This window comes from Megalobrama amblycephala, linkage group LG21 (genome assembly GCF_018812025.1).
Source record: "Megalobrama amblycephala isolate DHTTF-2021 linkage group LG21, ASM1881202v1, whole genome shotgun sequence".
Lineage (NCBI taxonomy): Eukaryota > Metazoa > Chordata > Actinopteri > Cypriniformes > Xenocyprididae > Megalobrama > Megalobrama amblycephala.
In genome coordinates this window covers 32,179,049-32,195,904 of record NC_063064.1, presented here as the reverse complement: position 1 = coordinate 32,195,904, position 16,856 = coordinate 32,179,049, and the positions used below count along the sequence as shown (strand labels likewise).

Sequence of the window (16,856 nt, the reverse complement as noted above, 5' to 3'; positions counted from 1 at the left end):
TCTGATGAAGGCTAAAGTCTTTTGTAACACTGTGTTTGTCATTAATTTGGCTAAAATGGCAATAGTAGTGGGCTTGGATCCATAATCTCAAAAAAAAAAAAAAGAAGACCTAAATTCCATCCCATGAGACTTTTCTTTTTAAAGTCAGTAAGCAGAGGTGGTCTTCTCTATTGAATCAAATGTGCTCCTAAGACCTGTGGTTAACAGAAAGTGAGGTTGAATCTGCTCTTCACAGTGATTTTACTCAAACACCAGGTTTTTGCCCATTATTGGCCACTTCTGGCGACAATCTAAAAGAAGACTTTATTGATTGCATGAGATCATGTTCATTGATGCTGGTCATTTCAGTTGATAGCCTGGAACAGGGATTCTGAAATGGCCAAAATCCCTTCATTTTCCAGGCTGTGGGATGAAATTCTCTTTTTTACCCTAGCTTTCTTTATCTTGCACTTTCCCAAGAAATACACACACATACATGTTCTTTTACACCACACAGACATGTCTTCTACAAAGAATATACAGAAGAATTCACACGAGACTTGCAGTTAGTGATGGTCCGAGAGCAATCCATTCAATTTGATATCTAAATGACACCCATCAATCAGACAGATTTGACAGCGACATGTCCTTACCTGTCAGCATCAGTCACCAGGGCCAGACGGCCGTAATCCCACGCCACTTTCCGTAAGATGGAGAAGACAAAAAGAAGAACCTGAGTTGGAGAAAGATGCAGAGATGATCAGACAAACTATGAGTAAGAGAGAAGTCAAACTAATGCACAAATATTCTGCTTAAACTTAAATGTAGCATTTTTGAAATAAATCAATATTGTGACGTGAAATTCTCAATACTGTAATAGGTGCCTACCGCTAGTTACCACACTGAAGAAAAGATAAATGCAATTAATGAATTGGAGGATAAAATCTGCTTCTGATGTGGTTTAGAGCTTTAAATCTTGTTTATATTGACTTGAGAAGAGAAGCAGAACTACAGCTTGCAGTTTACATTGATGTGGAGCTCGCTGCTGAAGTCATCAGCAGAAATATAGGTCAAGAGGACAGCCATGAAGCTGAGAGTCAGTCAAGCTGACAGAGTTGGTAGGTTAAACAACTGTTGTTGCGTAGCTCTGTCTGCTCACGAACATTTAAAATACATGGCCGCTTGGTTTTTTTCCCATCAGAAGAGATCATGTCAATATAACTGACCAGACAACCAGAAAAGTGGGTCAATCCATTGGTGGCAAGGTCAACATCCTGAAATTGGTACTGAAATTTTGGCATCATTGCAACACTATTTCACCATTTTAAAAGTAGGCTTTATTTTCTAAAGGCAAAATACATTGCCATCTTCTCTTTTTTTTTTTTTTTGAGTAAAATATGACTGGGAAATAGGGGTTGCATGACTACGGATTTCTCCTAGTCGGTTACTTATCAAAACAATACTTGAGTTACTCGATTACTTGTGGTCTATGTTACCAATTAAAAAAAAAAAGCCTTGTTGAATAATAGTTCATGTTAATGAGTGTTTGGTAATACACTGAGATTTAACTATTCATTTTCCATTTAATGATGTTTGAACCATTAAGTTTTTAAAGCACTAATTTGGTGTGTTTAGGTATTTTGCAGCCAATATTCAAATATTCTTGTCTTATTCTACAGGCAGAGCTTAGAGATATCAAGGTGTACATTTTCCCACGCCAGTCACTTACCAGGAAGCACATAAAGTCCAACGCGAGGACCGTGGGAACCCCTCCGAAGGGCAGCCCCTGCAGTACAGTACTGCGGATCCGGGCCGAGTAGCAGTAGTCTTTGGAAGAGTTGCTGTAACAGTTGGCCTGACCCGTACAGGCCAGGTTCCCAAAAATCCCCATCGTCACGATCAGATGTTTCACTACAATCACTGCAACATCCTGATGAAGAATCTGAGGACAAGAAAAGCCAGACAATACTCATTATATTTACAAAAAGAACAAACATTTCAGAGCTAGGTATGACTAGAAAAAATTAATACATTTAAAAATAAAAAATAATTGGTCAACTGATATATTGCCAAATGCAATATAACAGCTGATATTTGGCATTTATAAATCTTTATTACAAGTTTTTCTGTTTGGTCGTCAAAAGACTCTTTTATTTTGACAGCGATTAGACTCTTATTTTGACAGCGTTAAGAACGCCAGAACCTGATTGCATGTTTTTAACTTTTTTTGTGTGAAAAAACTATAATAGGATTATAGCCAAGTAGAAGTTGCAAGGTTTGCCGAATCAAGAAGTTGCTAAAGCTTAGATCTGTTTATTTTACAATTTTCTTAATAAAGTTCAAATTATTTTTCATATTCATTACTTTTACAATTATTTTTTTCTAATTTAGTAAATACATAAATCTGCTACATGAGTAAAGTATAACACATAACAAACATGCAACAACAGTTAAAATACAAGTTAATAACAGAATACCTTAAATAAATAAGTTTTAACTTTTTAAACGGGACCTATTATGCCTCTTTTTACAAGATGTAAAATAAGTCTCTGATGCCCCCAGAGTGTGACTGTGAAGTTTTAGTTCAAAGTAGCCCACAGATCATTCTTTATAACATGTTAAAATTGCCGCTTTTTGGATGCAAGCAAAAACGAGCAGTTTGTGTGTCCCTTTAAATGCAAATAAGCTGCTGCTCCCGGCCCCCTTTCCAGAAGAGGGCGGAGCTTCAAGAGCTCATGTTCCGGCATACCGACAACAACAAAACAGGACAATCTCACGCACTCAAAGTGTCAAACTAGATAGATAGTTCAATTACTACTATTACTAAAAATAATAATTATTACAATTACTATTGAAAAAGAACATTAATATAATATAATATAATTATTGTGGTAAAACTGTGGAAACCATGTACGAATGACAATCACAGGGTGTTTTTTTTCTCCAATGCTTTCCTCAGTATTTACAGTATTGAAGTGGACAGTCATCGTCCTCTCATCAGCACTGAGACAACAAGCAGATATTAAAGCCGTCCCCATCATCCGACAGTCTCTTCATACTGTGGAGTTTATATAACAGTGTTCTGACGCAATGGAACACTAGACACCCGTTTGAGGAGCATCCAACTGCTCTCCTCCGTCTGAATCAGCCCACTCATCCCAACGCTCACCTGCTCTCGACAACAGCGATTCCCTCTGGGGCTCTGTGCCGCCAAACACCTTGGCAGGAACCAGGGGAAATCTATACAGCCCACACAGATCCACGGCACTAAAACAGGATGGATCATTTCAGCTACATCTAAAAACTGAATCCTTGTAAGCACAGGGGAGTCGAGTGTTTGTGCCGTACCGGTGACAGACGTTTGTGTAGGATGTGTGGGAGGTTTCTGACTGAAAAAGATGTTTGTTTAACTGCTAAAGATCTGAGGTTGAAGTTCGAACACTTGCAGATACATTTAATGCAAAATGTCACTGAGAATGATAAACAACAACATGCCCACAGTTCAAACAATGTGATTGGACAGCATCTACACAACTACAACGACTGGCCAATGACTGGGGTCGTTGTAGTTGTGTAGATGCTGTCCTATCACAGGACGATGACTGTCCAATACTGAGGAAAGCTTTGGAGAGAAAAAAAAAAAAAACAAAAAAAAAAATCCCTTGAATGTCATTCGTACTTGATTTCCACAGTTTTCCCACAATAATTATATTATATTGTATTATATTATATTGCATTATATTAATGTTCTTTTACAATAGTAATTGCAATAATTATTTTTAGTAGTAGTAGTAGTAGTAGTAGTAGTCGAACAATCCATCCATCCAGTTTCTGACACTTTGAGTGCGTGAGATTGTCCTGTTTTGTTGTTGTCGGTATGCCGGAACATGAGCTCTTGAAGCTCCGCCCTCTTCTGGAAAGGGGGCCGGGAGCAGCAACAAATTTGCATTTAAAGTGACACATAAAAACTGCTTGTTTTTACTCGCATCCAAAAAGTGGCAATTTTAACATGTTATAAAGAATGATCTGTGGGCTACTTTGAGCTAAAACCTCACAGACACACTCTGGGGGCATCAGAGACTTATTTTACATCCATTATGTTTACAAGGTACTAGCATCATGGAGCACTTGTGAGGAAGAACTTTGCACAAATGTGTTTCTACAAACAATTCAACCTGCTAAATGTATTCTATATTGTCTCCCATAAGGGCCTCAGTACTATCTGCTCATATAAACTTGGGTTGGTTAATCATTCTCATAGATCGATTTCATCATTTTTAAGTTTTCTTTTTAGCTGTATGGACTGTACTGTATTGTTCATATGGAAAAAGAGTGGCCTGGATATTTGTCAAAATTCCCTTTTGTGCTTATTAAAAAATTTCAAAGACAGAAAAGTCATTTGGGGTTTGGAAACACAATTAAAAAAAAGATATTAGTAAAATGAAGTAAATTATGACACTTTTTCTTTTTGGATGAACTATTCTTTTAAGTGTGCTGCAACGTGGGATTAATTTAGAAAGCCAATGTGGGTTTATGGGTAGAATTCGGAGCGAAAGCGCCGTAAATGCAATGGAAAGTGAATTTAAACTGACCACGTCACCTCACAGAGGAGAGACGCAGATAATACATGACCACTAATCCTGAAAAACCCTCGCTTCAGTACTGTGGCTCTTCTGTCTGTGAAACAGATTGTGCTACATCACAGCGTCGGTGCCAGTAACGGCTGAGGATGACTGGACACGATCGGCACCAGGATCGGGGTTGAAGAGACAGGATCCAACCCCTGGCACTGTCCGAACATAGCACACGACCGGCTAATGGGCTAAAGCTGCCAGCTGAGACTCAGTGCTGCTGGGAGATTCAGGCTTAGTATAGAGAGAGAGAGGGAGAGAGAGAGAGGATAAGAAGGTGAGGTCGGGCTGCAGCGCACTGCGGTAGATTGTTCTGCTACACTGGCCTCAACACTCCCACAGTCACAGGAGCCGTTCCAAACACCTAGAGTGCTGCCTACATAGTACAGACAGCACCATAGACACACTCTACTGCAGTATTAGACATGCACTGGTTGACCAGCTATCAATTGGAACCAAAAAGCAAAATAAATAAATAAATAAAAGATCAAAAAACAGCCTGTTCCGATTGATGGCTTGACGCATTTCGTTTTATTTTGGCCGATCTCTTATCCGGACTTGTACACAAACATTGCAATCATTTCCCAAAATGTAATTTGTGTGAAAATATATTACAACACTTAAGTAGTAGATAAATGTGCGCTATTATTTGGCGGATATCCAAGCGTTTGTTTGGAGAGCGCGCTTGCATGACATGGAGGCGCCGGTGCGATCACTTGCATTTAATTTAAAATACTCAATTTTTGGTCATGAAGATAAGAGTAATCCAACATTCAAAACTGTAAATGGTTTGCTTTTATTTCTGTAAACTCACAATAACAACAAAACGTTGTGCTTTTGTAAAATAATGAAAACAAAAAGGATGCGCTTTCTGACATCTCGGTCTCAAGTGAACTTGAGCGCGTCACAAAAACTAACCAAAAGCGTTTGAGTGCTGATTAGGCTATGTATTATATATAGGCGATTAAAGACTCATTATTATTAATTTATATGGTTAATTAGTCGACTAAGGCACAGCAGCTTACTGTTCGTGATGCTCGAAATATTGAAAGAAACACGGAATTGGAGGTTTATATGAAGAAAACAGTCTTCAGAAATGATTCGATGGCACTTTCTTTTCAACTTACCTCCGTATAATAGAGAACGCCTAATAGAGTAGCATTTATAACCGCAGAGCTGCTTAGTCTACAGTGGTAAGGAATGAAACGCTATAATCGCTACGGTTCCATAAGCGCCACCTACTGTCAGAGTGTGAGTTTGCATTTTTATTCAGTCAGATATCTGATAATAAATCAATGCATCGCGATTCATGGATCGATTCTCCGAATGCATCGTGGATTCCCTCTTGAATCGATTCTGAGCTTAGTTTTTAACAGCAGATGGCGCTCTAGGCAACTTTTTACCGCACGCTCAAATGCTCATGAAAGAGAGTGCTTGTGTGTTCGGCTGAGTCTGAGAATGTATTTGCATCTCAGAATGCTTTTATGATGCCAGATTAATGTACAGCCCACTGCAAACACTGTTGTAATTCACTTCAACCTTTTCGAACTTTATGAACGATTATTTTATAGAAGGTTCAAGTGGTGTGTGTAAGGAATTGGAAGCAAGCAGAGTATGGCAGTGCCATCTGCTGTTAAAAACTAAGCTCAGTAAAATAAATTTGCTTAAAGAAAACAAATAAATAAATCAGCTACCAGTATCGAACAAAACAAAAACAACAATCAGAATCAACCATGGAAAAATCATACTCTGTGAATTTCTATGCAATATTATATAGAAAAACTTGCATGTGGAGCATGCATACAGACGTACCAGCAGGTTCTTGCAACCCAGCAGCCCAGAAATAGAAAAGAAAAAAGTAAATGGAAAGAAAGTACTGAGAGGCAAAGCGAAAGTCTAATGATAAAGTTTGAGCACCGCTAGAGAAGAAACGGACAAGCCGTAGATTACCGGAGTGCTCAGGTAATCTAAAGACAAGACGCAAGAGAAAGTCCTGAGAGAAAGTCCTGAGACAGAGTCAAAGCAGCCCATCACACCGGTCCAATAACGTCCTGAGATGTTCCAGAAAAACAAAAAGGTTCATTACAGTAAGACATGTGGTTACTAATACCCTCCATTCAATCTAAACACAAAACTACAGAAACTAAAGTTCTTCTCAATCCAGATGACAGTGTAATCATTTACTGTACATTCATTCAAAGCATAACAAATCATGAATATCACAATTCATAATCCATATGCAATGCAGTTCAAACGGATTCCAGAAACGAAAACTGAATTTAAAATTAAAGGATTAGTTCACTTCAGAATTAAAATTTCCTGATAATTTACTCACCCCCATGTCATCCAAGATGTTCATGTCTTTCTTTCTTCAGTCGAAAAGAAATGAAGGTTTTTGAGGAAAACATTCCAGGATTTTTCTCCATATAGCGGACTTCACTGGGGTTCAACGGGTTGAAGGTCCAAATGTCAGTTTCAGTGCAGCTTCAAAGAGCTCTACATGATCCCAGACGAGGAATAAGAGTCTTATCTAGAGAAACCATCGGACATTTTCTAAAAAAATAAATAAAATTATATACTTTTTAACCACAAATGCTCGTCTTGCACTGCTCTGTGATGCTCCACGCATGACGTAATCATGTTGGAAAGGTCACGCGTGACGTAGGCAGAAGCACCGATCCAGTGTCTACAAAGTTAACGTGCAAAGAAAGTCAAACGCACTTTACAAAAAAAAAAAAAAAAAAAAAAAAAAAAAGGTAAAACAACGATGTTGGACGATTTTGAAGTTGGAGGAGAAATTGAGATGGAGTTTTTCGCCCTACTGCTGTACTTCCACCTACGTCACGCGTGACCTTTCCAACATGATTACGTCATGCGTGGAGCATCACAGAGCAGTGCAAGACGAGCATTTGTGGTTAAAAAGTATATAATGTTTATTTTTTTATAAAATGTCCGATGGTTTCTCTAGATAAGACTCTTATTCCTCATCTGGGATCATGTAGAGCTCTTTGAAGCTGCACTGAAACTGTAATTTGGACCTTCAACCATTTGGTGCCCATTGAAGTCCACTATAAGGAGAAAAATCCTGGAATGTTTTCCTTCATTTCTTTTCGACTGAAGAAATAAAGACATGAACATCTTGGATGACATGGAGGTGAGTAAATTATCAGGAAGTTTTTATTCTGAAGTGAACTAATCCTTTAATATGGATATTTAGGTATTGAAAACATATCAAGACAGGCGTTCATAACGATGTGGTTACATAAAACAGTCAGTAATTAATTAAGTCTCTCGAGTCTTAAGTAAAACATAGCAATCATTCTCAGGTCGAGAAGACGTGTCAGAAAATAATGATGATCAGTGAGTGAGTCAGGTGTTAATTCCATAACATCACCAAATGATTCAGAGAGTCACTGATTTTTATTAACCGTTTCATTACAAAGAATTGAACTAAGCTGGTCACACTCAGTGTTTATTGTTGTTGCATTCAATAAAAAGATCTAGAGATGTGTATCTATCTTAATTTAAAGTGTTATGAACAGTGCCTATTTATAGTAACCGCTAACAGAACACCTTTTAGTTCTGATTATAAAAAAAAACTCTATTTCATTAAAAGTGTAAAAGCAAGATCAACGAATGAGAGATGTCACTGTTACCATGGAAACAGGAAGAGGGCCGTTTTGAGTTTCGTAGACTTGATCACCTTTTTCAGACTTATTGCTGCAAAATCAGATGTTGTAATAATGATTCACCTCTGAGCTGGTTGGTTTGGTTTAAAGCTTAGAAAACTTGGTTGACAAGAATAGTTCACTCAAAAATAAGTACTACCACTTTCCTTCTTCCTCAGAGCACAAAAGGAGGGAATCTGAAGGCTTTTTCCGTCAATTACAATGGGAAATGAAATGTTGAGCTTCATAAAAGCTTCAAACCACCTTCAGATTTTCTCCTTTTGTGCTCAGCGGAGGAAAGAAAGTCAAAGGGATTGGAACAACAAGAGGGTGAGTAAGTGATGACTCCTCAGTGATGCCTAGGGAGAAAACCAACAGGAAAAACCCAGAATGATGAACTGAATCTGAAACGGATCAGGTTAAAGGCAGGGTAGGTAAGAAATTTTGTTCCAAATTTGTTTAAACTTTCTATATATATACATGCATAATTAAAATGTAAGAACTCTGATAAAAAGAGTATAAAAATCGAGTGACTCTAGACCGTTTAATCTGTATTAAACACAGCTCATTATTTCCATCCGGGACGAAACATAGGATTGGCTTAGGCAGTTGTCACTCTCTCGCAACCATGGCAACCACCCTTTTGCCACACATGACCTGCCCACTTGCGCGCGCACGTTTGATTTGGGGAATCCAAGAGGCATGGATCCTAGGAATACCAAAACAATGGCAGAGAAACAGCAAGCTAAATTCACAGTATCGGCCTATGCAGTTAGTGAAGGCAAACCAGGCAAAAAAAGGAAGACAGTAACAGTACAAGAAAAGGCAATGAACAAAAAGTCTTTGGATAAACAAAGAAATAAAACGCGAGTTAATATCGGCGTGGCTTTCCAGCGATGGCGAGAACTGAGGGAACTCAAGGGGCTGAAAAGTGACTCCTTGATGGCTTTATTTCTGCTGGACAGGTAAATCTTTCTTTTTGTATTTTGATCATACATATTTTTTTGTTTATTTTTTCATGAAGCATGTGTCATTAGCACACGTAGCTGCGTAATATAGCTAACATAACATTACTTAGCGAGCCGTAGTAGAGACGATAAATAATGATAGCTATAGTGTTGAATTGTGCATAATTTTACCCTCTGTCTAACTCTTTTACCATGTTCACCTGTAAGTTTACCTGCACGTTTTTTTTTCGCCTTTGTTTTGTTTTTATATTCTCTACCTATGTTTACTGATGTCTTTATCTTGTATCTGTGTGTGTCGTACACACTTTGTTGTATGTGTGTGTTATTATTTTGTGTCTGCAATGCAGTTGTGAGTTGATATTTGAGTGTATGTTACTCTGTTGATCTGTAGAACAACGTATATGTTATGAATCTTACACGAAATTCATCTTCATCACAGTGTAAATGATGGTAATGGAAAAACGTGTATCATGCAACCTGTTTTTAGCTTTGCCTTATAGATAGCTCGTTAGCGAATCAAAAAATATATATTTTAAACTTTACCAATATCAATATGCTAGCTTGATAGTGAGTACTAAAATACATCTTGTTTGTTTATCTTCATAATTATAAAGTTATTTTTATTACATGTGATTCTGACATGATGTCACTACATGCCGTGCTCCTTCCTCTCCGCTCGTCTCAGGTAAATAATGCGTCTTCCAGCTCAGTGGTCGGAGTCACACGTTCATGCGTTTTGGGGGCGTGGCTTTGGAAGGAGCCCAGAAGGGAGGGGGTGGAGTGAATGGAAATAATGAGCTGTCTTTAAAACAGTCGTGAGAGGTCTACAGACACTCGATTTTTATACTTTCTTTTTCAGAGTACTTACATTTTAATTATGTATTGATATATAAATAAAGTTTAAACAAATTTTGAAAAAAAGTTTTTTATACATTTTTTTGCCTACCCTGCCTTTAAACCAGATCAGATCTTCATAGGGAATCATGAGGTCAGCGTATCTTTATCCTGTTAACAATAACCTGACAAGATGATGCTTTTGGCAACCAGCACAGTCTAAGAAGTGTGATCCGCCCGTCAGAAAAACACGCCCGAGGGTCTGCTTTGATTTCACAGGGTCTCACCCAGAGTTCAGCTGAATCTTCTGGACCTCGTGGATGCGTTTGGATGAGATTGTTCTGAATGTTGTGTGTTGAGAGAAAGCCAAGAGCTCGGCATTAAATATAAAGCCAGCATCAGTGTGAGGCGTTCCCTTAAGGATACAGCCTGAGCCTGGCTGCATTTTTTTATATTCATACTCTTTTTATGTTTATTTATTTACGTTGAACCCACTAACCTACTTGCAGTTATAAAAAGCAAAAGGATGTTTCTATTTTCTCATAATTTAGCACCAAAAACAAGGGGAAACAGAGAGAAGGTTAAAATAAGGGGGAGAAATGAGCAAGAACTCCAACCATCTCATAAACATGTCTGTCCAGATCAGATGTTTTTAACACTGAAAATAGGTCAGAAACTAATGCATGATGGGGTATTATTGTGGTAATTAGAATTGACTGTAAAAAAAAAAAAAAAAAAAAAAAAAAAATCAATAAAGCACTGAATTTTTCTGTATCCCCAATTCACATTTAAAAAAAAAGGGGAGGGTAAAAAAGGCAAGTTTCAAAAGTTTTCTTGGGTTATAGAAAGTGATAAATTCAGACTTAATGTGTAGTCACAAGTTAATGATATAATTGTGTTTTCCAGTCCAGCACATTTTAAGATCACGTTACACTTTAATTGAGTTTTATGCCATATAATATTAATATTGGTCTCAACATCTTCTATAAAGTAAGGGTTGCAAATAACATGACCCACTAACAAAGAGTTTGGGGTCCATCTTATGATGAGCACAAATGAGGAGGAGACGGAGGAGGAGAAGAAAAGAAGGAAGAGGAGGAGGAGGTGAAACGGAGGAGACAGAAGGAAATGAAGGAGGAGGTGAAAGAGGAGGAAGAGAGAAGGAGGAAAAGGAGGTGAAGGAGGAGGAGGAGAAAGAAGGAGGAGAAAGGATGAGGAATAGGGAGAAGGTGGAGAAAGATGAGAAAGATGAGGAGGAGGAGGAGGAGGAGGAGGAAAAGATGGAGGAGGTAAAGGAGGAAGAGGAGAATGAGGTAAAAAGGAGGAGACAGAAGGAGATGGAGGAGGTGAAACAGGAGGAGGAGAAGGACAAAGGAGGAGAAAGAGAAGGAGGATGAGGACAAAGGAGGAGAAAGAGAAGGAGGATGAGGAATAGGGAGAAGGTGGAGAAAGATGAGGAGGAGGAGGAGGTAAAGAAGGATACGAAGGAGATGGAGAAAGAAGGAGAAGGAGGAGGAAGAGGAGGAGGAGGAAAAGATGGAGGAGGAGGAATAGAAGAAGGTGAAGGAGGAAGAGGAGGATGAGGTAAAAAGGAGAAGACAGAAGGAGATGGAGGAGGTGAAAGGAGGAGAGGAGGAAAAGGAGGTGAAGGAAGAGGAGGAGGAGAAGGACAAAGGAGGAGAAAGAGAAGGAGGATGAGGACAAAGGAGGAGAAAGAGAAGGAGGATGAGGAATAGGGAGAAGGTGGAGAAAGATGAGGAGGAGGAGGAGGTAAAGAAGGATACGAAGGAGATGGAGAAAGAGAAGGAGAAGGAGGAAGAGGAGGAGGAGGAAAAGATGGAGGAGGAGGAATAGAAGAAGGTGAAGGAGGAAGAGGAGGATGAGGTAAAAAGGAGAAGACAGAAGGAGATGGAGGAGGTGAAAGGAGGAGAGGAGGAAAAGGAGGTGAAGGAAGAGGAGGAGGAGAAGGACAAAGGAGGAGAAAGAGAAGGAGGATGAGGAATAAGGAGAAGGTGGAGAAAGATGAGGAGGAGGAGGTAAAGAAGGATACGAAGGAGATGGAGAAAGAAGGAGAAGAAAGGAGAAGGAGGAGGAAGAGAAGGAGGAGGAGGAGGAGGAAAAGATGGAGGAGGAGGAATAGAAGAAGGTGAAGGAGGAAGAGGAGGATGAGGTAAAAAGGAGAAGACAGAAGGAGATGGAGGAGGTGAAAGAGGAGGAGAGGAGGAAAAGGAGGAAAAGGAGGTGAAGGAAGAGGAGGAGAAGGAGAAAGGAGGAGAAAGAGAAGGAGGATGAGGAATAGGGAGAAGATGGAAAAAGATGAAAGGAGGATACGAAGGAGAAGGAGGAGAAAGGAGGAGGAGGAGGAGAAGAAGGAGAAAGAGAAGTAAGAGGTAAAAGAGGAGGAGGAGTAGGAGGAGACAGACAAGGAGAAGGAGAAAGAGAACGATAAGGAGAAGGAGAAACAAGGAGGAGAAAGGAGAAGGAGAAAAAGGGGGAGGTAAAAGAGGAGGAGACAGAAGGAGACAGAGGACAAGGAGGAGAAGGACGACAAGGAGGAGAAGGACAAGATGGAGAAAAATGAGATTGAAGAGGAGGAGGTAAAGGAGGATAAGGAGCAGGAGGAGGAGAAGAAGAAGAAGGAGAAAGAGGGGAGGAGGAGGAGGAGGAGGAGGAGAAAAGAAGATGACAAAAATGGGAAATGAGGAAGAAACAGAAAAGAGAAGAAAATGGGGAAAAAAAGAAAGGAAAAGGAAGGAAAAGACAAAAGAAAAAATAGGCAGAGGGAGGAGGAAGAAAAGAAAAAGGAGGAGGAGGAGAGGAGGACAAAAACAAAAACAAAAAACAAACCGTTAAGGAGAAAGCTAGCAGCAGCAGCATCTGTTTTACCACAGCTTTCATAAAATCATTGTGTTTTAATGGCCCAAAGTTCAAATACACCAACCATATTAAACTAGAACAAACGAACATGGAGAAATAAGTGCATCAACAGCCACATGTTTCCATTCATAAGATCTTCATGAGCATTTGCTAATTAAGAGGAAAAACTCCCTTTTGGAGTCATCTGGGGATGACATCAACTGGACAAAAGAGTTGAGATTGAGAGGACAATCAAAAAGAAAGCAGAATGCACAGATTTCCACAGGAAGATCTGAAGAATATGAATAAAATGAGAAACCAGGGCTGTTTCTCAAACACAACATAAGCCTGAGAAGATCATGAATCTGAGATGACGGTTCTTCAGTTCAATAAAAGCTCATATCACAGTTTTGGTTTTGTTTAAATTACGCATTCCCACTAGAAAGGTTAATGCATTATTGCTAAAAATAAATTTCTCTATGGAAAAACACAAAACAAAATTTACGGAGCCAGACTGTTGTGTTCAATATAGAGATAATCTGATCTATTCAGTAATGTCCTGCACAACTGCGCTTGTTAAAAACACATTCAATCGAGTTATCTACACAGCATCACATGCCCCGTATGAAATCTAAAACATCTCTTGGCTCTTGTACCGATGCATTGAAGTAATCGAATTAAAACTTTAAACATTTTAATTCTCTCAGTGCATTAAATGGCACGTCTTCCTTCTGCAAGCAGGAAACACTTTCTCCACGACCAGCCAAAACCACTTGAAAACGTCAGCTTTTATTGGATTATCAATATCCTGAAGCCGTTCACAGCTGGTCATTTTATCAGAGGCGTGTGGACAGACATCAAGTTAAATATCGGTCTAGATGATGGCCATGACCTCAGCAGATCGTCTCGAAGTCTGGAGCGAGAGGAATTCCCTGAGGAGGCTTGAGATGCAATTCCTCATCCAGATCTGCTGATCTCCATATTTCTGCCGTGATTCATGAAGTAAGTGCTGTCCTCACACACGAGCCAAGACTGAAGTGAGGAGAAGCTCCAGAAGTACAGCATGGTGCGAGAAACGTCAACATTATTGGTTGGATTCTCAGGAACAGGATGAACTGATGAAACTTATCTTGGATAAAGCACCAGCTAGATGCATAAATATAAATATGGGGAAAAACATTTTTATGAATATTTAATAAACAAACACGCAAGGGGCAGCAGATGTGTCCAATTATGCCAAAACTCTAATTCAGACTTCATAATGAATTTAAAATTAACTGAATATTTACGAACAAAACCGATTCCTTCAAGTTAATGAAAAATAAGTAATGCAATAATAAGATCTGGGATAAATGAATCTCTGTGACAATAAACTAGAAAAATGAAATAACACAATCTTAAATGTCATACCAAATCTGATCAAAATCCCAGAAGTGCCAGTCAGTGTGTCATCACTTACGTATCATGTGAAAATGAAAGATGAAGCGAAAATACAGTGATTAAAATAGCCCAGCAACTAGACTTTTACATTTTCTGAAGTAAATTCATGCAGTGCTTGTCATGCAAAACTATGCAAATCATATTTCAACTTTGAGCAACATGTTTGATTAACACCAGAAAATCACCTCTATTATATTAAACGGGTCATGACATTGATTTCTTTTTCCTTTTTTAATTTTAATATGTTCCTTGAAGTTCACTTCTAATGTTAATAAAGTTTTTGCACAATATATATATATATATATATATATATATATATATATATATATATATATATATATATATATATATATATATATATATCTCGTTTTCTTGATTTACAGCGAGTACCATGTTTTACCATGACTAATATCGATCTATCTTACTGCAGTGTGCAACAAGTGTCTCACAGCAGCCGCCGAGGGAACGCACAGAGTAGCGTTATAACAACTTTCAACACACAAATGTATCTAATATGATAAACAGCGCTGCTTTACCCCACATAAGCTTGACCGCAAGAAGTGGAAGCTACAACTGCGGCATAATAAACGTCCCGCTGCTCTCAAGGCGTGTGTCGCGCTCGTCTTGTCATTTACAAAGCATTATGAAATCATTTACTTACGGTTTGTGATGCAGATGCTGTCAGATCTAATACAGCAGACTGCTTCATCTGTCAACAAAAGTTTCTTTGCGAACTCTCCATTACACTGTGCCTCGTGTACAAAACAATTTGCTGTCAAATGCTCTGAACAAACATAATCCTCAGACGTGATCCGGGAAGCCATTAAAATAAACCATCCACTTGTTTCAGGCACTAGGATCCTTCTGAAGTCTCTACAGAGATGAGCAAATAAGTGTTTAAACTGGACGCATCAAACGCTCCTTTACACTTCCATTTGTCAACAGATTGAAGTGCATGACACATGTCAGAAACTGATTGTGCATCTGTATTCATATAATGGATTCTATTTGCTTCTATTTGCAGTCTAACGCATGGCCAAATGAGGTTTGCTAGTAGATCTCCCAGAGTACCAGAGTACAGACTAGGAGAGTCAGGATTAAATCATCCACACCAATTCCAGTGCACAGATCAAATCCTAGATATCTCACATTTAATTCCTCAAAAGAGCCAAATGAAGAACAGGTACACTACCAATTATTAGAAGTAAATTTAACTGAAGCCGTTAAACAGCAGGTAGGAAAAATAAAACAGGGCGAAGACCATTATGAAAGCAGCGGAAGCTGCAAGACTTGATAAACACTCAACTACACGGTTAGTTCACACTTGTACTGGCCATGCAATTACAGCCGAGGCCTTAGAAAAGTCCAGACAACTCATAGATATATAGAGGATAAGTATCAGTGACGTAGGTGTACGCTGATATGTCGGACGCATGCGAAACACCAGGGAGAAAAAAAAAAGCGAAAAACCAGGACCCGCCATTTCCAAAAAGCTGTACAAAGTAGAATAGGGAAGGCGTAGGACATACGGCGTAAGCTTTTTGAAGAATACGGAAAGCGGAAGTACATGCAAGGCGACCATTTGTGATTATAAAGCATATATACGGTTGTATTTTTTCCGAAAATGACCGAACGTTTCGCTAGATAAGACTCTTATTCCTCGTATCGTTTAAAGCTCTTTGAAGCTGCACTGAAACTGTAATTTTGACCTTCAACCGTTTGGTGCCCATTGAAGTCCACTATATGGAGAATAATCCTGGAATGTTTTCATCAAAAACCTTAATTTCTTTTCGACTGAAGAAAGAAAGACATGAACATATTGGATGACATGGGGGTGGAGTAAATTATCAGGAAAATTTGATGTGAAAGTGAACTAATCCTTTAAACTATGAAACTTGCAGGACGCTACAAAGACCTCTTATACGTCAAAAGATCAAGGCAAATTTGATTTCTCATGCCATGATCATTTTAATATTTGAGACGGTTAGATCTTGGCTTTTCAGTAGCTCAAACAGAAGAGCAACATCAAGGTCACGGGTTCGATTCCTATAGTTCATGAACTGATAAAATGCATAACTTGAATGCAATCAAAGTCACTTTGGATAAAAGACAAATACATTAATCAAAATGTAAAAACATCAATTGACTTTTATTCTAAAAAACATTTCCAACTCAACACAGCATTAAAATTGACACCATTTCCATCTAAAACAAACATTTTACCATAAAGCATTATGCAAAATTAATAAAACGACAACTGACCGACAGCAAAAGCCAAAATAATACAAATCATAATGGCTTCATTTTGCAAAGCATATCAAAGTTGAATGATTTGCATGTTGTTTTTATTTGCATTCAGGGCTGTTTTTCCCTGCGGCCTCTCTATCAGAACAGACGTCTGTTTTTGGGTCACGACATACCAGTTGAGAACCGCTGCCGTCAACAACACGCATGCAGCATGACACAGCAGCGAGGTTTCA

The 16,856-nt window shown here is 38.7% G+C and overlaps 1 protein-coding gene across 4 annotated transcripts in view; it reads right to left on the bottom strand.

The window, feature by feature from the left end:
• Positions 1–16,856, bottom strand: part of zgc:153431 (CSC1-like protein 2) — a 52,329-nt gene that overhangs the window by 13,055 nt on the left and 22,418 nt on the right. For all 4 annotated transcript variants that reach the window (XM_048172883.1, XM_048172884.1, XM_048172882.1 and 1 more), the window contains 2 exons: positions 1,709–1,921; positions 633–712 (listed from right to left, as the gene is read on the bottom strand). In XM_048172883.1, coding sequence (XP_048028840.1) covers positions 633–712; positions 1,709–1,870 — 242 coding nt within the window. In that variant the 5' untranslated portion in view covers positions 1,871–1,921. The remainder of the gene's footprint in view (positions 1–632; positions 713–1,708; positions 1,922–16,856) is intronic.